We start from the raw sequence: 22310 nt of genomic DNA, 5'->3' as shown, positions 1-22310 counted from the left end.
ATATATATATGTGTGTGTGTGTGTGTGTGTGTGTGTCTGCAGGTATGGAGACAAGGCCCTATAATTGTTCCATGGCCACTACTCCTCTTTCTTTCAGTAGCTCAAAACCAATTGTCTGTATTTCTTCTAATAAATTTTTGTATAATTGGGGAATTGGATGAAGTTCAGCTCATTATTTTAACCAAGCAAATGCTTTTTCAAATATACAAATTGGCTGGTGAAAGAGAAGAATCATACTGTGTGCAAACAAAGACTGACATAATCTTCCTGGTGTTTTATTGCACTGCTGCCAGAGCAATTTCATTTTCCTCTTTAATACTAATAAAGCGGACTCCCCGTTGTTAGATGGGCTCTGCACTTTTTCCCTGCTCCACCCTCTTTTTTGAGACTAAGATCTTCCAGCTTCTTTTTTTTTTTAAATTACATTTAATAGTAGGAGTAATGCCATACGTATTTGTTTTTATTATGCATCACGGACCGCTCCCAGGAGGCTCTGAGGGATACACACCAAACTCAACAGACAAATGATTAATAAAGGACATTCGTATTTTAAATTCTACATGTTGAAGTGTATCTCAGCTGGCCAGGGACAGCAGCACTCCAAGTAAGAGCCATCTATGACATCCACCATTACTTTTGCAGGACACCAAGGTTTGTTCCTGCTCCTCCAGACTGAGAATATAAAAGCCACTGCCACCATCCCTGTGTTTGACCTCTACAGAGAGAAGTGACAGATTTTTCATCAGATACCACAAGCCACACAGCAAGAAAAATAAAACATTATGATGTTTTGTCCAGGTTTCTTATGCCTTTTTTCTCTGGAGGCAAAACACTCTGTGCAAATTAACTGTAAAAGTGTTGTCTGAAAAACTTGACTTTTTACATTGCATTCCACTTATTCTGACATCCAAATTTTTCTGCCTTTTGTTTTTCTTTGTACTTGTTTTGCTTATATGTGATTGTCTAAATAGAAAAATTTCAGTTATAGTCAGGGTTTTTTTTGGTTAGTTATTTCTTTCTGTCTTTTAAATATTCGTTTTTTTATCTACTTACAAATATTGATCTCTAGGCTTATCCTCATAGAAAACCTGATGGCATTGTTTGTAGCGAGATAAAATGATGCACAGAATGAGTTACTAAGTGATTTGTTTAATATACAGCAAACACATTATTTGAAATCAGTCTGCCACCTGAAAAATCGATTAAGTTGATTTATTACTTATTTACAAAATATTACCAACTAAAAATTATGTTAATTCATGACTCTGTTTAATGAAAGATAAGCACTTTGTGGGAGTTTATGGTAGTCAACTTTGTATTTGGTTTTCAACCCCACAATGGGTAGAATAAGACGGTACAGAGCTTTTGAAAAATTCAGATGCTGACATTACAGATATCCAATACCTTGAGAGCAGCAACAAAATAAAGCAACAGAAATATGATAAAAGTGAAGAGGCACAGAGAAATTAAGGCATGTCAGCATAACATGAGCAAAGTAATTTTTTTATTCACCAAACACATCAGCTAAGAATAAATGCCATCAAGTAATCACAAATGCCTTTACCATCACAAGGAAAAATTAAAATGAAAAAAAAATTAAAATTAAAAAAAAAGGAGGGATTAAAAAAAAGGCAAATCCAACCAAACCCAGCCCCACCTCTGACACAGCTCCTGAACCCCTCAACATGAAAAATGGAGGATATGAAGATCAGGAATATAAGGGCACGTATCTTTATGGGGACATTTAAGAAGGTAAGTACATTTAAGTAACAAAAAGCGTGGAGCCAAAGCTCTGAATCCGCTGTTTGGATTCGCATTCAGAAGTGGTGTCATTAGCTCAGTTCAGCTTAATCCTCCTTCATAATAATGCGCTTTAAACTTTACACCTTAAGTTAATCCATCTTAAGTTCCCCGAGTGTCTCCTTACAGGCTTAAAGTAATGCCCAGCTCACATTTTGTCTGACCTTTCCTGCAGCCCTGCGGATGGCCAGGGAGTCCAGACATTCCCACTGCTGCCATCCGGCATTCCCACCGTTATCAGCCATTCCCACTGCCACCAGCCATTCCCACTCCCAACACTCATTCCCACTGCTTCCACCAGCCATTCCCATTGCTGCCACCAGCCATTCCCACTGCCACCAGCCATTCCCACTCCCAACACTCATTCCCACTGCTTCCACCAGCCATTCCCACCACTGCCACCAGCCATTCCCACTCCCAACACTCATTCCCACTGCTTCCACCAGCCATTCCCATTGCTGCCACCAGCCATTCCACTCCCAACACTCATTCCCACTGCTTCCACCAGCCATTCCCATTGCTGCCACCAGCCATTCCCACTGCCACCAGCCATTCCCACTCCCAACACTCATTCCCACTGCTTCCACCAGCCATTCCCACCACTGCCACCAGCCATTCCCACTGCCACCAGCCATTCCCATTGCTGCCACCAGCCATTCCCACTGCCACCAGCCATTCCCATTGCTGCCACCAGCCATTCCCACCATTACCAGCCATTCCCACCACTGCCACCAGCCATTCCCACCACTGCCACCAGCCATTCCCACTGTTACCAGCCATTCCCATTGCTGCCACCAGCCTGTTTCCACTGCTCTGCCCAATTGTCACTGGAGCCACCCAGCTACAAAAGATATGTAGGATTTGACCAGCCCCCCCAGGAGAGCAGGGATGGTTTGGGACATTTAAGACAAGGCATCCTAAATACCAAACCAGCCATATATCTCATAGTACCCTTATGTGATCTCCACAGAAACCAGGCAGCCACATCAGAACCTGTGAAACTACAGGCAGGCTGAAGAGAAACAGCTTGTTATGAATAAGTAACTCATCATTTATTAAGTCATCATCAAGCTCAGTATCACAAATCTCACTGAGAATGGAAACTGCAACTCAACTGACCAAAAAGAGGAACACACGCAGTAAGAAATATTCACTGACAGGCGAAACTCAGCCCCAAACCAAACCTGATACCAGGTTTTATTTACTTTCTCATGGGTACTATTCAAAGCTGCTGCACAAGGCATCTTCCCAAATTAGACAGAGAAGTGAATAAAGGGGAGGCTGTGGTGGGTGTGTTGAGGTTTCATCAGGACTTAAATGACTTGCTGATAATCCCAAGAAAAGATTGGCCAAGGCATCATCCCCTTTCACAACACCTCAGAGGAACAAAAATGCACCTGAGTTAGTCCCTGCAGCCCAGAAAATACTTAGGAAAAGACCAATAAATATTTGTAGCAAAACTCTGATGTCAAATATAGTTTTTGTGTCTTCTGATTTCACACTTTTTACCACTGTAAGAACCATTTCCAATTTTATAACCAAGAACCTTTCCCTTGCTAGACTAAAACCTGTATCCATTTGAAGGTTGCCCACCAATAAAATTGATTTTAGGCACCTTCAGAAAGCACTTTTCACTGTAACAAAACCAAAACAAACAACCCATCAAACAAATGCAGCCCAACAAGAAAACCTGCCAAAGGCCTGAAAGTCAAAACCTGTTTGGAAGTCTCCAAAACCAAGGCATGCTTTCCCTCATGCCAAAAGAAGTCAGTTTGAACTTGACAGAGAGGAGTAAAAACATCACCAGACACCTTGAGGGCAAAGCAGAGCTACTGAGCATAAAGAGGGGAAAAGACTAGGACATGGAATTACAGAAACCCCTGCTCAGTGGCTCAAACCCTCTAACCATAAAAAGCCCTTGGCCTGGATTATTTTACCTGCCTTAAGAAGGCATTCTGACTGGAAGAAGTTTTGAGGTTCTTGGAGAAAGAAAAAAATAAACATATTATTGTCACAACACTTAACTGTCTCTTGAGGGAGTATTCTGCTCCAACAGTGGTGACAGAATGACACTACCTGAATAAATTCTTCCATGCAAAGGGGCAGGAAACACTGAGCATCCCTCTGGCTCAATGGACTGCACCCAGACACCTGTGTCCCATCTTGAAGCCATTAAAAATGCCACTGAAGTCACCTGTACTGGAGCAGCCTCATTAAGTTAACACACTGATCAAAATCCAAGCGAAAATGCAAGCAGGATTCAGGCAAAATTCAATTATGACTTTTCATTCAGTACTTATTTTTTATTCAGCACTTTCTAATCTCTGCTTAATCTGCAAGCAACAGCAGAAAGATGCAAAACCTCTTTCCTCCAACACTTTGACTCCTAAAGCAAAGCTATAGAATCATCTCCTTCCAAGGAGCCAAATTGCCTATTACTTTGCACCAATTTGGACACTGCCAAACCCAGGACAAAATAGTGAATGGACCCAGGACCACCAGCATGAACACTGATAATCAGACAAGGAAGATAGTTTCACATTAAAACAGATCTAGAGACATTAAGCTGCTATTTTTTGGCCTTTAGCCACCCAGGCAATTGGCAATTTTTAAATTCAACTTGGCAATTTTAAACTGAACTTATAGAAGTCAAGCCTGAAAATTAGTTTTCTCACAAGAAAATCATCATGGTGACCCTAGAGAATACCATCCCGGATAAGCGATACTAAGGAATTTAGAGTGGCTTTAAAAGTTCCAGCCAAGTGTCCTCCTGTTATATGCCTATCAACGAAGGAATTGGCAACAGCCCATGGATAATGATTGCCAAAGGAGAGTTTCAGCTCTCAATCACTAGCAGAGAACTTGTGATAAAATCCAACTTAATAACCACCCAGTTATGTAACCCTAAAATCCCAAGCACATCAATAGCAAAAAACCCCAAGTATATGCTGGTATTAACAGTTAATTATGCACTTAGGAGAATGCTGATACCAAATACTCTCTTTTGGTTTGCATTTGCATTTCAAAAGAGACAAATCACAGTTTTAAATGAGAAAATACATAATTATGCCTTTACCAAAATGCTTTTTCAATAACACATTCAATAAGTGATGATAATGTACACATGGCAATAAATACCCCATTTCAAAGTTCATCAGAGAAAGGTACTGAGAGCCAGAAAAGGTGCCCATTAGGTATTGTTTTATACATCCATTCTGCCAGGGCTCATTGTCACTTGCAGTGGTTCATCAACAAAATTACTGCTATATTCTACATGCAGCAGCAATTCTCCTTTTATGCCAACAATGCCTCAAAAATTAAGACTTTGCTCATGCTGTCACGCAAAGCCTGGCATTTTCTGGAAGTCGACTGAGGCACGTCTTCCTCTCATGCCAGTTTAGAAAAACGACTTCCTAATTTTTCTTTCGCTCATATTTAACTCTAGAGGGGAAGTAGCAGAAGCAAGCACTGTGTATGTGAGAGGCATTTGGAGATGCCAGCAAACAGCTCATCATGTGCAGGAAGATTAAAGCAGCACCACATTCAGATATAGTTGCAAGGAACAAACCTCTGTTCTAAGACATTGACAGAAGCAAAAAGAAACCCTCCCAAAAAGCTTGCGGATGTCCCAAAATCATGCTGAGACAATACCAGGAGAGCATAATTATAGTCTATGCTAAATGTAAAGTCATTGGACAAGTCTTCGTACTAAAGTGGTAAAAACTAACGCCCAGATTCTTTTGAACCAATCACAAGCTGGCAATCTGCCAGAACATCCACTGGGACAACTGATGAGCAAGATGAAAATGAAGCATTTGAGAAAGATCAGTAAAGTTAAATAAAATCTTTGCATCAGTGCTCTCTGTAGAGGACCCCAGTAAGGGCTCTCCCTTTTCAGTAAGCAAGTGTGAGAAATAGTTTCAGATTCAAGTGCAAGTGGAAGAGGGTTTATAAGGAAAAAAAAATACAGTAAAATGAATAGTAATAAATCACCAAGACCAGATGGCATCCATCCACGAGCTGTAAAGCAACTTAAATATGGAATTGCTGAACTACTAACTGTGCTGTGCAGCTTATTGCTTAAATTGCCCTTATAAAAGTCGTGGAAGGCGACAAACGTGACTGATTTCTTAAAATGGGTCTGAGGGTGGGAAGGGAGCACTGGAGACCAGAGGCTAGTAAGCTCCAGTTCTATATCGAGCAAAACCATTGAAAGAGGAGCATGAATTGATAAACAAACATGCTGTAAGGGAAGAAAGCACAACTCTGGTGGAGAGGTCATATCTCACGAATCTGAGAGGGCACTCTGGCGATAGCACGAGGACGCTCTGGTGGATCTGCACGATGGAAATACTTTGCACATGCCAGGTCTAGCTGCATCCCACAGCCATATGGGGTGAGACCTAAGCAAACACCAACCCTCTCCTCCTCCTCCTCCTCCTCCTCTCCCCTGTCCTGGTTTCCACACAAAGGAAACTGGGGCATGCAGCTTGGGTATGGGCGCTAATAAATTCTGTCAGCGAGCCAGCGTGGGTAATTACTGGTCTAGGACCTGCACACTGCCTTGCATCAGGAGGTATGGAAAGATGCAATCACGGCAGGGTTGGATTTTAAAGCTATTAAAAAGATCTCCTGGAAGCTCTTAAAGAGAGCTTGGGGATAAGGGGGTTGTCTCTTTGTGGATTATTAGCAGCTTAAAAATAAGAGACCAAGGATCATAACAAATGGACATCTCTCACAAGTAATGGAGGTTACCAGGGAAGTCTCACAGAGCTGGGGCCTGGGCACTGAACTGTGCTCATACATCATATGAGAAAAATCAGACCTCTGGAGCTGACAGAGCTTGCTGATGGCTCCAGACGATGAAATCAAGAGCTGACTGTGAAAGACTGCTGAAAAATCCTGCCAGTCTGTGGGGCTGGCTGGCAAAATGGAAGGTGAAAGTCACTGACTGGACAATGCAGACAGTATAATCGTCTACCACCATACATACAAAATAACAAACATCACACAATAAAGAGTCCTAGGCGTAACTTAGGACAGGTTTTTTGGGCTTCTGCCTTTTGAAAATGTTTGCTCAATGTCCATCAAAAAAAAGCAAAGATGTGAGAGAACATTGAGAGCAAGACAGAAATTGTAATTTTGCTGCTACATCCACTGTGCTCTAAATCTAATGTGTCAGTCTGGTCTCCTCCCAAAATTAATACAAAGCATGAGAGGAGGAGCTGAGGATGGCCAGGGACAACAGACAACTAGCAGATATACACAAGGGGAGGTCAAACTGACTCACTGATTCTTCAGCTCACAGAAGAAACAACAGAACTTGGTAGAGAACTAAGTGATAAATGGCATGCATGGGATGAGAAGGATTATATCCACTATTACTGCAAACACAGGAATGAAGTGGCACTCCATTAAATTATCAGCCACCTGCTTTAGAAACAACTCCAACAAACAAATATGCATAATGAAATTGCAGAAGCAACTGCCACACAACATTTTAGATATCAAGATTATAAATGTATTCAAAGGGGTAACAGGCAAATTCACAGAGAAAGACACAGAAGGGTTACTAAGCACAACTGTCCAAATGCAATCTGACATTCAGAAAGTACCTAAGTAATTGCTAGAATGGGCAAATGAAGAAGTCCCTTGTCCTGATCCTAAACTTTCTCTGGCCACTTTAAAAGACAGCAAACTCTGCTAGAGGGACAGTTTCTGACATTTCCCCATTCTCACAGATCTCCATAAATCTACAGTATCTCCTGTTTACCTTTAAAGCTTCACAATTTGAAGCAAAACACTTCAGAAATTTAAGAAGTGTTTAGAGATAGAGGCATTAAAAGGCAGAGCCTTTAGAAATTTATGCAGAGAAACTGAATCTATTGCTTTGCCCAACCAATGACCTGCTTACAAAGAAAAGAAGCCCAAAAATAAAGACTTGGAAAATCTAGCTGAAGCATGTTACATCTATCATGTACAGGTATGACAGCAGTTTTCCAAAATTTCTTTTTTTTGTCTGCACTACTGTTGGGTGGGTATGTAACAAAATCCCTTTATTTTTTGTTACATAAAAAAAAAAAAAAAAAATTGGATGGGAACTGAGCCACACTTTATGAAAAAGTAAATAGTAGTAACAATGTATATAAAAAATTTACTGATGAAGATATTCACTTTTCATTGCAATGACACTTTGCATAAATTCAGTATTCCTCACTAAAATACATGCAAGCAAAAACCAAGCAGGGAAGATCACCAAGGAGTGACTGCTGAACTTTTAACAAGACCAGTGAATGCACACACAATTTATCAGCAAATATGAACAGTGACAACTCTTACCAAATCTGGTTGTGGCAATAATAATTGAAAATGAGGGATTTGGAGGCTGCCTGATGACAGAGGTTACAAAAATGTACCTAAATTTAGAAACTATAGGATTAGCAGATTGCAAGGGAAGACAAAAGGGTTAACAGCCATCACCCTGCCAAACATAAAAGCAAAAAGGTAATCATTGGAACAATGAGTGAAGTTTCTTATTGGCTTTATCACCATTCACAGATGATCTAACTAATTATCCCCCCCAAGCCCTGAGGTATATAAGCTTAAATAAATAAATTTTTAAAAAAAGGTGATAATAAATATTCAGCTTATTTTATTACATTTATCTTCCTGCTGTTACCATAGAAATCAGAACACCAGGAAGACATACAGGCTTCAGCACTGAGAGGGCACAGAGAAGCTGCTGCATCCCTGCACTGCCTTACACAACACCAAATCCTCATGGTCCCAGCTTCCACTGGCACATCATGAGGGAGTTTAGGAATGTAATGAAAATGTTATTTACCAAGAAAATGTACTTAATTATTAAATGAAGATTTTTTAATACAATCTAAGCTGTTTCACTTGAGCTACATAGCAATCCTTAATTTAATTTTACGGCTTTCCTCAATGTTACAAAATCCTCTGCCCATCCACATCCCATGACAGTGCTAGCACAGAAACTTCCTAGAAATCCCCTTGTACTGCTGTTTTTCCTGCTCTTCTTTACCTCATTTTCTCTACCTCAACTGTCTCTTTGAAAATTGTACTCTCTATTGTTCATCTACTGCCAGCATCAACCTCGGTCTCCTTCTAAATTAAAAAACTTCACGCTTGGGGCAATTACCAAAGGCATAGCATGGGAGGTGCTTGCAATACTCCCTTTTTATTTTACTGGGAGCAAAATCTTAAGCTTTAAAGGATCTGTTTATATCAATTTGTAGTAAACTTTGTAAATTACATACATAGTACATATTTTAAAAAAATTTAAATAAATATATATCCATCACTACATTCTGCTCTTAATATTTTGTACATAATATTAAGTAAAGTGCAGTCTCTATTGAAATGTTTTTACTGTAAGGACTGAGCTGCATATGATCTAATACAATAATTTCAGAGATGGAAAAACGACATAACTGATCCAAATGGCTGTGAAAGCTGGCTCCGGTTTTAAACTCAGTTTTTCAAGTCCAATAATTTTTGGTACCTTATACAATGCCTAGTGCTGGTTTTCATTAGGCAAACCCTCAAGTCCTTGACTAGGGTAAAAACCAACGACAGCATCGAGTGCAATGGCCAGGAAATTCAGAACCTGCACAGTTCTGCACCTGTGATTTATTCTTTCTGCAGCGGATGACAAACTGAGGAAAATCAAAGGAGCAAGAAAACACACAGCACATTAGTCATGCAGTGCATTTGCAAAATACTGTTGAAATATTGATGCTGTACTTTAAGGTACTAAAGTGTCTCCACACAGTGTGTCTCAGTATCACTGAACTGTCTCAGTATCCCACATCACTGCTATTTTGCAACCAGGTAAGGCTGGAATGGTAAATAAGATAATTTGGGTAGATTTGTTAAAAATAGGAAATGATTTTGAAATTTCGGTCTTTTGATAAGTAGCTGCAGATTCAGAAATCTACAGAGAGGCAATGTTAAACCTAAAAGCAAAAAATAAATCAAGACCTGGGGGAATTCCAGGGTTAGGTTGTCTCTCTGGGGCTTTTATGCCAGCACAACCCAATATCTAGAGGAGGAGCACGGCTTGAGTTTTAATATTCATCATCAATTCCATCAGCTGTGTTTTTGCCTTAAGGAGAAGCAAGAAGCCACCATGCATCTTCCTCAGGGGAAGGAATGGAGAAGCAGTACAGCTTGCCATGAGGGATGCAGTTCTGGCTTCCAGCTGGGAGGAGGAGATGTACTGGGAGCACGAGCCATGGCCCCATAGGCAGCCCGTGTCCCACCGCTCCCACTGGTTTCCCACGTTGTGTGAGTGAGGATCCCTGCCATTCCGTGTCTTGGCTCCTGCCGGGTTTCTGTTGGCAGTGCTGAACTTGTAAATGCTTTTTATTCCTTCCTGAGCCTCTGAAAGTTTGCCAGTCAATGCCCTGACTTAATGTATGGGTGGAAGCAGATACCTGGGATGTTGTCACCAGTAGCCGGCGGACAGCAACTGCCTGAGCCCGTTAAAACCTGAGCAAAAAGGAGCATCCCTTGCCTTTCTCTGGAATTCAGGCACCTGACTTCTGCACCACAAAGACAGAAAACCTCCTACTTTTGAAAGGCTGGGCTCACTTCTTGTAGACATGAACTGTCACACCACCTCTTTTCAAAAATGTTGAGGACTTTTCCCTCAAAAGGGCAAAAGCCAGGGACAGAGTCATGGTAGCCTTTAGTTCTATGATTAATTCATCCAGTAGGAGAAAAAGCAATGGAAGTTGCAACTAACTGCTCTACCTTCCAGAACCATGCCTTAGAAATCCTGTTTAAGGCTGCTCCCTGTAGTAAAGAGTATTTTGCAGAGTTTCAGCCAGAATCCCTGAAAATAAGCTGGTGTTACAAACCATGGGGTTTTGTACATCCCTTGCTTTGTTCTTGCACCCATTCCAGCCAGCACTACTTTGTTTTCTGCTTTCAATTGTGTATGATTTTACCCATTTAATGCTCTGGATTTGGATTATCCACACATGTGCCTGCCTCAGGTTGAATTAGATTAGAAAATTTTAGCTAAAGTCTTTGGTTAAATCTTGAAGAGAAATTTTCTCCCTCCCTTGAGTTAAATAACCTTTTTTTTGTTGTTGTTGTTTTTTTCTTTTCTTTCAGGATTTCTGTTACTTTTGCAGAAGGAATCTGAAAAGTCTCAGAGCTTAGGGTTTGAATTAGCGACAGTCTTTTCCCACGTCTTAAGAAAATCTTCCCCATTAATATCTCTGTTCTCCCAAATCCCTAGATCCACTCAAGGTAAGGCTTCCTCAGTGACAACAAATGAAGAAAAACCTCCTAGAGTCTCTTACTACATAATCCCTACATCTCATCCAACCTGATCAAAGGAATCACATGGGAAAAATATTATGGGATAGTGTAACTTAAGGGTTTTGTTAAGGATACAGTCTTCAAAGCATGCACCTGAAGGGCTTAAACTGTGATTTTGCAGACCACCTTAATTTTGGAATTTTGCAACTTCTTGAATTTCAGTTTGCACAGCCTACAAATGTAACTGCAACACTTTTGAATGTTATGCCATATGCAGCAGTCATTGTTTAAGAGTGTTTACCCTCAATACAAGTTAAGTGGTGCCACGTGTACCACGGTCTTCTAAAGATTTACTGTGGATTAAAACCAAAGCTGTATCTACAGAATATTAATTTTGATCACAGCTACTAGATTACAAAAAGAGATGGATTAAAAAACTGAACATGCCACAACTTAAACAAACACAACACAAAACACCCTATTTTATGCCTCTTTTAAGGCTGTTTTTTAGGCATTTCAGTGACAGGCTGAACAGCCATTTCCTTATCCCTCAGTTAAAATCTTCGTGTGCAGTTAAGCCCAATTAAATCAATGGAATATATGCTTGAATCATAAAGACGAACAGTACACTTAATTAGATAGGTAGCATGACTAAATGAAGGCAGACAAATATTTCCAGCCTTCCACAAGCCTAACAGGAAATCAAACCACATATGAGTAGGGAGGCATTTTGCACTGTATTTATACAATCAAAACTACATTTAACAGCTATTAACAATACAGATCCTCATTTGTTATTGGCCTTGTTTACAGGCCTTCAGAACAAGAAAGAAAACAAGATCATATATCATGGCCCTCCAGAAACATTACAACTTCCTTTTATTCACAGTAGTTAAGAGTAAACGGAAAATTCATTTAACGTAAAACAAAGCCACATAATTCCACTAATGCCAACCTCTACTTTCACTCATTTTCATTGAAGAAAATGCTGAACCCTCTGGGGCACCAAGGGCCTGGTCAAGGACATTGCTTATTTTTTCTTGTAGAGAAACAGGAAATGACCTCTCCAGACACAATATGAAAAAATACCAAGAAAATCTTAGCCAGGTGATAACAGAAATGAAACTCTCTCAAACCAGTAAAAGGAAAGGCATTGTAAAGCATCTCCTTTCATTCTGCATCAATTTATAAATGTCCTAAAATGCCAAGGGCAGTAAAACAGTCAGAAAGTTTCACCAAGTAAACCTCAAGGAGGTCTAATAAACTCCATGGCACAGAAACAAAGGCCAGTGCTTATAATTACACAGCACATTTCCAAGTTCAAGGTACTCAAAAAGTAAAGGTAAGACCAGCCTTCAGGAATTTAAGAGCAAAGCTTCAAAGCACCTCGTGAACAGGAATATGTACGGTATTTTCTATTACAGGAATGGGTTCTACACTGAATGGCATTGTACAATTCCAGTACGTAATCTCTGGCCTTACCTCAAAACTGGGAAAAGCACTGCATCTCTTAACTTAGAATCCCAAAACAGCAGCTTGGGAGGGACCCTGGAGGTCTCAAGTCCAACCCCCTGTTCTCTGCAGAGCTAATTTTGACATTGGAGCAGGCTGCTTGGGGCTTTGCCCAGTGAAGGCTTGGACATCATCCGGGACTGAGACTCCAGGGCCTCTCTGGGCACCTGCTCGGCTGATTCACCATCTCCTTAGGAAATGTCTTCTCCTGCTGACCAGGAGGCATTGTCTTGTTCCAAACTTGGGATCTCAAACTCTCACTCTTCCCATCAACCCCTCCATGAAAAGCCACACTTCATCTTTTCTACCACTCATTAGGAAGCTGAAGGGTGCAATTAAATCCACATTGTATCACCAGGTCCCTCACTGTCCCAGTCAGCCCTGACCACCTCGGCCATCCTCCACTGGCTCTCTGCCAGCTTCTCAACAACTTTACTTTGCCAGAGAGTCCTAAACTCAGACTCCAAATGCAACCTCAACCACCATTCTGAGTGGCAATGTGAGAGACTGGGAACAAATGCCTGCTGTGATGCCCAGTGAGTATGAAACACAAGCAAAGTGTGTGTGAAAGAAAACCCTTCACGTGCCAGAGATGTGTCCATCACTGTTTCAGAGTGAACACCAAATGTCCTACTCTTTCACCTCCAGGGAAATTTCTGCTCTGATTAACTACTTCAAAAGGCCCTGTACCCCTCTTACATCTCCTGGCAATTTTTTTTTCTCTATTTATAAGCAATTGCCTTCTCTCTGCAATGAGCATATTGCCAAATACACAGGAGACCAGACCACTATCTCAATTACATATCTGGTTTGGGATGTTTTAATTTTGCACTCCTTTTTGCAACTGGATCCCTACCTGAACCTCAATATAATTCTACAGGCACTTATCTTCAAGGCTTGCAGCATAAAACTCTCAATTGATCTCAAATTCTCAAAGTAGCTTCTAGCTGCAGTAGAACAAGAGCAAGCAATGCACACACTTTTATTTGCAAGCAGGATTGATTTCTCTGTCCAATAAATTCTGACCCCCTGACTGACTTTCCTGAGATGAGGGAAAGCTGCTTTTGTGTTTGAACTGTTAGTCTACATTCCCCCAAGAGACGTAAACTCTCCAAAGTTCACATTTTCACTTACTTCTAGCTACAAATAGCTTTTTTTTTTTTTTTTCCTGTGACAATTCTCTAATGTTCAAGTCATAATGGAGGCGCTTTCAACATGGAAAATGGCTGACACTACATTTTCGGCCACATGAAGTAAATCACCAATTCTCCCTCTTAAAAAAAAACCCAAACCAAACAATCCTTGTTTGATATTGCTCACTGCTTTGGGACCCATCTCATACTCATTAATTATTTAGGGATTCCTAAATCAAAGACAGACTATTAAGATAGACAGCGACAAAGCATCTTTTCCAAGAAAAAGATTTCAGAATGCATCAGGAGATAAAGTGGTAAGTTATTTTTTTGTTAATTCTATTCCTGTTTTGTGTTTTTTTTCCCCAAGTGCACCCATATCCTATTGATTATGTCTCCTTTTTACCTCTAAAAAAACCCCCTCAACTTTCTGGGATAAGCAAATTATGCAAGCCCCTGTTTGACTGTCTGTGCATTCACTTAGATTTTTGACTTTACTGTCTTGTAATAAACACTAGGAGAATGGAACAGAAATTAAATTATAGTCATCAAAAGCAAAGCACTAAACACACACAAACATAAAATATGAAGGAACACATACTCAGACAGAATGGTTGATCCTTCTTTTTGTCTGAATGCATCATAAAAGAAGTTATGTTTCATTACTGAAAAAACATTTTGGCTTCTTTCACGGTCGCAAAGAAGGGTAATTAAGACTGTCAAGAAAACACATTGAACAGCTGTATATTGTTAACAAAAGCACCATTATATGACTGCTCTGAAAAACCCCAGTAATTTAAACATTCACATTTCCTAGAAGTTGGATATTTTTCCAAGCTCCAGTAGATACCAAAAATGTTCTTTTCTATAAATTGTGGTTGTGTATCAGTCACATTTCAAACCAGTGGGATGGTCCCAGTTTGAGAACACATCCCCATACATAAGGAGAAGTGGACAGCAGTAATCAAAGCTTTGGCAATTGAAATGTGAGTCACTGAAAAAAATTAAAACTTCAGCTGCTTTTTAAGCCACAATTAGCTGAAATTTTGTTAGACTGCGAGTATGCCTGGAAAACCAAATAAAGACAGCAATCCTTCCAGCCTGCACTGAAAAGGGCCGTTAAGGAATACTTACTCATCGAAGATCAGGTCTGGAGCAAAATAGAGGAACTGGCTGTTTGTATGTTTGTACGACCTCCAACTCAAGGCAAACGATGACAGACACATCCATGAATACTGAATTAAAGTAATTTGGTCCTCGAGAGGCAAGTTTCTAAATCCTAGAGATCAAACCAGAAAATATCCATGAACTACAAGGGCTGGTCAAACCATCACCAAACACATAGCTTAGTACTCTTCCAGTATTCACAAACAAGAGCAACACTCCCAATTCAGAAAAAATAAAACCACAATTTTTCATTCCAGTGACAAAACATGTTTTCTTCTTAAGAGGCTATTACTGAAAATGAAAGCTTTTTAAACATCAATCACAGACATTTGAAACAAACTTTACATAAAATAAGAAAAAAACCCAACTATTTTCTCTCAGAGGTTCATCTCTCACACTCTCCAGTTGCCGGTTTTCTCAACACAGTCCATGGATTAACAATGCAATTTGCCAAGCAGATATTTCTCTGAACTACAAGAAACAGTGAAGTGACATCTCAGCAGATGACTCACGGTCCTACCTGGAAGTATCTTTGCCCACTTCACCACCTGAATCATCTGCTTGCCGGCCAGGCGGTTTAGGGTGGAGAGCAGGTACTCCGCCGTGTCCGGCTTGGAGCTGTCGTATCCTGCGTACACGATCTCCGGCTCAATGCTTTCAAGGATCTTCACAGGAGAGGGAGTAAGTGCTGGTGAGATAGCAGACATGTGGGGGACAAGTGCAGTGTTGACAGAGGGCTCGGTCACGGGCGCGATGTACGTCGTCCCTTCCTCGGGGCTCTGCGGGGGCGGCTGCTGCCGCTGCTGGGGCTGCTCCTCGTGCATCCCTTTCAATTTCCCCAACTTTTTGGACTTCCGGGCTGTGAACGTGAGCAATGAGAAAACTAAGTCAGTACAGAAAGGCAGCAAAACCCTGGGCTTCTGGGCTTTATACAGGAAATGAAAGCCAAAGTATAATCTCAAAGCTCTTCAGTGAAACAGGCACAGGACCTTAAGAAATACCTCACTGCTGGCAGCATCGTCACACTGGAAAAAGGACCAAAAGACACCTCTAAGCTCATTTTCACTGCTTTACTGGATGGTTTTATACATGACAGAATGTCCAGTATCTGCCTCCATACAGATATGCATAAGACATCCTAGTTATTGTGATCAGTGTCAACTAAACATTTTAGAACTGTAATCACTTATCACCTACAAGACTGCAATTCATGATCTGCATTGCATTGGTCATCAAAAGAAATGTGCACAATATTAGCAGACCCAGAGTCCTCCTAAGCTTTTGCCTCAACTTGAAATGTAGTCAATCCATTTTGAACAGCTCAAGCTAGTCAAGTCCCCTTTCCTTTTCCTGGTCTGATATGTCCATAACAGCTTTACCCATTTCTCTTGAATATTTAAAGCTTAAATATTTATCCACTTAAAGAAGAAAAACTGAACTTCATGTAACACCTTTCTCACTGCTACCAACATGCCTCTGATGATTTGCCTTCCCTTTTCTTTTAATTTCCTTTTTTTTTCCTTAATTCTACCCACCCTACTTTTCTTTACTAAATACTCTTAGAAGCCAGCAATGCTGCAGTGCTTTGACTCCTCGAAGAGAGGCCAGCCGTTCTCTGAGGGATGCATTCCCAACTTTGCCGTAGCATGAGGAAAGAATTGGAATTAAAAATCAAGACAATTCTGTTAAAAAACCACACACAAAGAACCAAACCAAAAACCCATCATCACCCTTTTTGCAATAAGGAAACATAACAACAACAACAAATAATCTCTAAAATCAATAAATAATGAACTACATTTAAGTATTTGCAGATCTTTCAGGGTAACTTCTCTCAAATGAAATCTTTATCTGGACACAGGTAAAACCCTTGTCTGGACTTTTATCTTCCTCTCTCTTGATTCTTACAACATTCCTTTTACTGGCATCAGTAAATACAAGCCTATCTCTCTCATACTTGGAATACTATTGCAAATAGCCCCTTCCTAGTCCATATCCTTTTCCAAGTTTACCTCCTCAAGTTTCTTCCCATCATCGATTCCCCTCCCCTATCTTTCCTTAAATATAACCCCTTTTCTTCAGTTCCAGGATCTTTTCTGGACAACTTCCACCTCTCCAAACTGTTCACTTGCACTCCAGTTCAGCATGCCATGCCACCTCCTCCTGGGATCTTTCCAAAGCTTCCTCTATGCGCCTGTTCCTGCTCCTCTTATTTACGGTGCAGGAAACTCCCCAGTGAGACCCCCAGAACCACCTCATTACTCTTATACAAACCAATGTTTTAAGAACCCCCCTTCAGAGCAGAGCTGCTGCTGCCCTCAGACCATTTCTGGTGACAGCAGCATGAATGTGCCGCTGTTTCCCTGACAATGGGGCTGCCGGCCCAGAGCCAGTGGCTGGGAATGAGCGAGGCAGGATACAGACGCCCAGGGGCCAGGACAATGCACACCCAAGTGCAACAATAGCCTCTTATTTTCAACACTTCCTTGCTGGGACAGTACCTTGAACTCAGAGGAGATGGTTCATCCCAAGATTCAACAGAAAAAGTTATTTATTAGGGTAAACATGAGGCACTGCTACAGAAAACAGTGATGTTACTGCTCAAACGTAAGATCTTGAAGGTGCCCAAAGAGATGCTCCTTGACTAAGGTGTTCAAAAGGTAAAAATAAAATTCCCTGCTACTGCAGCACATTCTGCATGGAGCAGGGGGTCCAAAATCCCAACACCAGTTTGCAGTCATTTCCATCACACCATGAAGGATCTTCCTGGCTGATCTCAGTGCAAACAACCCTCAGATAGCTTACAGAGAACTTCAGAGATCTTTGTTTAACTTTTATCACTTTCGCTTCTGAGAGCTGGAGGAAATTAGGTGAAGGAAATTAATTTCATTGATTCATTTCAGGATGTATGTCTCTGCTTTTGAGAATTCCTTATTTCCTCCATGCCTGCAGACATACAGACCAAGTGAGACAAGTTGAATTTTTTAATAAAAGAATTGAATATGCAAATAAAAATGTACTGCTCCTAATAAAATTTAAAGTTCTTTTGTAGAGCTAATCACATCTATGCAAAAACCTCCTAATGACCAAAAGTATTAGCACAGGCTACACAGGAATAGCTGTCCATTTGAAGTTATAAGCAAGAGGTGAGACAAGTATCTGCCAGCAAAGGTTTCACTGCAGCTTAATCTGTCTCAAAACACAAGAATTGTGAGAAGATCCTTCTATAAGTCTGTTCAAATCCTATTTCTTACTTTGCTATTACGAAATTCTTAAAAGAACTCATTCAAACAATGAAGCACCACTGAAGGATTTTTTTATCCTCTGGTGCATCAAGCTACACGGATGCAACATCCATTCTTCAAGATGTCATTTTCAACTCTAGTACCCAAAAATCCATTTTACAAAGCAGCAGCTGATCATTTTGTTAAACAAGCATTTTCCTCACTCAGTAAAATAAAACAGAGGGAGTTATAGGCAAAGCAGGCAACCCTGGAAAGTTCAGCCCAGAAAAGGAAATGAAAATGCAGTTGTTCCCCATGTGGTGCAGTTGCACCTACATGAGGATGTCCTGGTGAAATCACTGTGAGCACTAAATATAGTTTGCATTTATCTTAGAAAGACAAAGCTAGACTTACAGATTTTTCAACAAAATAAATCCCAAAAGCAAAGTACCTATGAGCAAGCTCAGCTGAATGTCTGATAATGAGTTAGCAGAGCCACTGGACACTGAAAACACAGTTTAAAAATAAGCCTGAAGAGACAGAGATTACTGCTTGCTTCTACTATTCATTAAGTTTTTCAGGCACTATGTTTTTTTCTGTTATCAAAACAGGACTAAAAAAAGAGAACTCTACACATTTTTCATGTTTACAGAGGCAAAAAAATGCATTTGCACCATAATTACACCAGAATAAAAAAAAGTGTTGGTTTACCAACTCCATCAAGTATCTTGCAGCACAGATAACTGACAACATACTTAAGACATAAGTTTGTATGTTCTATTCTGCAATAGTTTTTTTTATTAAAAGAAAAAAAAAACATTCTTCCACGTATAAAACTGGCATAAAAATGTGTTTTAGTTTCATTTTCTTCCATTATAATGCCTTTAAAATGAAGCTGAGAAAAACATTACTGCTTGACAGTCATGTTTACAGTGAAGAAAACTGTATTTTTCATTTGGCTCCATGCCAGCGCTGTAGCTCAACTGGTTTGGTAACTCCCACAGAAACCAACAAGTAAAGATTAAATACAAACTGAGCAGTACACACTCCAAGGCGCTCTTTAAAAGCTGTTTTTCACATCTGCTCTCTCACTCCAATACCAACTACAAAACCAACTAAGCCACCTCTGAAATGCAGAGTAAAAGCCACACTCAGCAGGATTACTCCCTGAAAATGCTCAAGAAATCCCTGGCTCTCCACACTGACCAGGGCATGGAGCCAGCATGGGGCATTTCCAGTGACAGAGCTGAAGCCTGAAGCCTGTCTGGGGCTAGGACAAGGGTTTCATCCAAATGGCTGTGTAGCAGTGACTGTAGGAATTCTTGCCTTCCTGTTGAGTGTTATTGCAGCCAGAATATCATATTATAATTCTCCTGTTTTTCAATCACCTCAGACAGAGCAATAGGTGAAAAAAAACCAAAAAATAGAGAAAGACCCTGCAGATATCCCTGAGGTTAAAATCTCAAATATCTGTCATGACTTTTGTTGAGTATTTTAGGTGGTCCTTATGCTCCAATTAAAAGAAATGAGGTGTAACATTTGAAAAGTCACAAACCTGTAATTTAAAAAGGCACTTTCAACAGCCATTCTCTGTAGCTCTAACAATAAATAGTGGAACAAATAAGATTCAAGTCAGTTGGACAGCTGGTTCCTTACTATTGAACCCTCACTTGGAAGTCTCCTTTCTTGAAGATGAAACAGGGGTCCTGCCATCTCAGGATGGGAGTTTTTGTGCCATCTGTGAAATGCTGAGTAGGTTTCTAGTCATCTGCAACAGGGAATGCTACTCTAGGTCCAATAACAGGACATTTATCTGGATGTGGCCCTATTGTAAAGCGGCTTTGGAATACAAATTAACAGGAACATCAGCTACAAATTATAGCATCCCTTATTTTTAAGGGTAAAGCTTGAGGGTTTAGGGTAGCCATAAGGTAGGTAAACTACCACACTATCTTTTCAAAAATATCATAGTAAACTTACAACTAAGTTGGGTATAGAGGGAGATAATACATGGAGATTATACATTATATACTTCCTTTGTGCCCAGGGAATATACACAAATTAAGTTATGGACTCCAACACCCGATCACTATTTTTCATAGGCTCAAAATTAATAATTTTCATCACATTACTGTTAAAAAAAGCGGATCCAGAAACATCGAAGAATGAAATGTTTTTAACAGATAAGCCCCCATAAATATTATGATTTCTAAGAGAGTAGTATCTTGTTTGTAGAATTGTACTAGTGGTCAAATTTAGAAGATGGACAATGTAAAATGCTGTGCAGATTCACGCTTGCTTCCAGTACTCTGAAAGCAAAAAAGTAAAAGTCTGAAGTTTAGAAAATAAGCTGTAGTTCTACGTAGGGTGAATCACAAGACTTGCAATGACAATCCCCTAGAATCTAAATTTATTTTTCCTTAAAGATGATATTCAGAGCTTGCCCTGATGTCCATCAGAAAATCATTTACTGTTTGTATACCTAAAGTCACAATTGAGATGATTAAAAGATCTTTACTTAATACATCTGCAAAGCTCTGCCAGAGCCAGGACCAAGCTGATCCTGACCCAAGAGATCTTTATTATATTCTATGCATGTTTGAACCCACAGGGGATATCAAAAGCACATTATAAAAACATATGCTACCTCTAGTAAAGCCTCTCAGTGGAGAGAGAGGGGAAATCAGAATGGACACAGCAGAAGACACAGAAGTGGTGGATGTTTAAAAAAGATAGAGAAGAGAAAGCATCAGTTGGAGTAAATACACAAAATATAAAAGACAAGGCAGGGGAGGTGCAAATCACTACAAGCACTTCAGACAAGGTATAATTTGGGATTATTCCTAAGCATGTGCTGTACCACTAGCGGTCTAGGCAGCCTCAGGGTAGACAATATGCTGCAAAACAAACTCACTGTGGCCACCTGTACCTCTGTACCCCAGCCAGTGCACACCTGCATTTCCGACACTTGGGCTCCTCCACTGAGCTCCAGTGCCCGAGCTGCACACCCGAGCTCCAACCACCCCCTCCAGCCCAGCCTCCACAGCTGCCAGAGCTCCCCCTCCCAGCCCATGCCAAATGCTTCAGCATTTCCTGCACACCCTGCCACTGCCACCTCCCTCTGCTCTCCAAAAACAACCTCCAGCACCTTGCTGCACCACAGTTACCAAAGGCGCCAGTTCTCCCCTCCAGGCAGCTCTGACTCAAGGCAGATTCTTCTCTAAGCCCTCGCTCAGCGCCTCCACCTTTGTACAGATAAATGCTCCATCAAAATGCCACTCTTCTCTCCTCTGAATCTTTTCATCATGTTTGCCTGGTGACTTTGCCTCACTTACTTCAATGAGCTGACATCTGTTCTCATTAGCTATTTTACTGCTACCACAAATAGTGTTTTCCCTTCCCCCAAATCTGTTGTAACTTGACACGAAAATTTTGAGCTATCTTGGTACAGACGTTTTTTCACTTAGTTGTCTAGCACAATGGGAATGAGATTTTGCTGAGAATTTTCTAGACAATAATACAGACTTCATATATACACAGACACATATGCCTGGGAATGCATGGAATAAAGTGAAAAGCAGTAATGCAAACGAGATCTTACAGCATTATACAATTTCCCTACAAAGTGCACTCAAGCACACTTATTTTCTTCCAGAAACACAGAAGGAACAACCAAGATAGGACCCTAAAGCTTCCATAAAACCCACTGTCCACTTTGGGAAGCAAACCACTGATTTTCAGATAGATCCAGAAGACGAAGAACCTCTAAATGTGACCCAAGTGTTAGAATCACAGAATATCCTGAGCTGAAAGGAGCCCACAAGGATCCATGAGTCCAACTCCTGTTGTGCCATGTGTGAGAGGAAAGATCAGGTACAAATCTGGAGGCCCACAGGCAAGCAGATGAGTCACTGCTTTAACTGGAGAGACCAAGGGGAGGAAGCAAACAAAAAGCAACTACTGAAGCAGGGACAACTTGTACAGGGACTTAAAAGAAGAGCACAAAATTACTTTATCATGTAAGACACATTGCCAAAAGGACTCGACTCTTGCAGAGCAGAGGCCTTTCAAGGGTGATTTCTGCAGTAGTGTTTGGGATATGCTGAAGAGACCCAAAAGTCTGTCTAAATATGCAAAGAAAGCAAGACTGCAGCTGGTAAGGAAGAAAACAAAGGTC

General features: G+C 40.6%; 1 protein-coding gene across 8 annotated transcripts in view; it reads right to left on the bottom strand.

Annotated features, from left to right (window-relative positions):
* The window catches only part of NR3C2 (nuclear receptor subfamily 3 group C member 2), a 187203-nt gene that overhangs the window by 13504 nt on the left and 151389 nt on the right, over positions 1-22310 (bottom strand). For all 8 annotated transcript variants that reach the window (XM_074540778.1, XM_074540782.1, XM_074540780.1 and 5 more), the window contains exons 5-6: positions 15430-15768; positions 14877-15021 (exon numbers count right to left, since the gene is read on the bottom strand). In XM_074540778.1, the coding sequence (XP_074396879.1) occupies positions 14877-15021; positions 15430-15768 (484 nt within the window). The remainder of the gene's footprint in view (positions 1-14876; positions 15022-15429; positions 15769-22310) is intronic.

The sequence above is a fragment of the Zonotrichia albicollis genome, chromosome 5, assembly GCF_047830755.1.
Source record: "Zonotrichia albicollis isolate bZonAlb1 chromosome 5, bZonAlb1.hap1, whole genome shotgun sequence".
In the NCBI taxonomy this organism is placed as follows: domain Eukaryota; kingdom Metazoa; phylum Chordata; class Aves; order Passeriformes; family Passerellidae; genus Zonotrichia; species Zonotrichia albicollis.
Note: the sequence above shows the minus strand (reverse complement) of the source record. Positions and strands in the feature narration are given on the sequence as shown.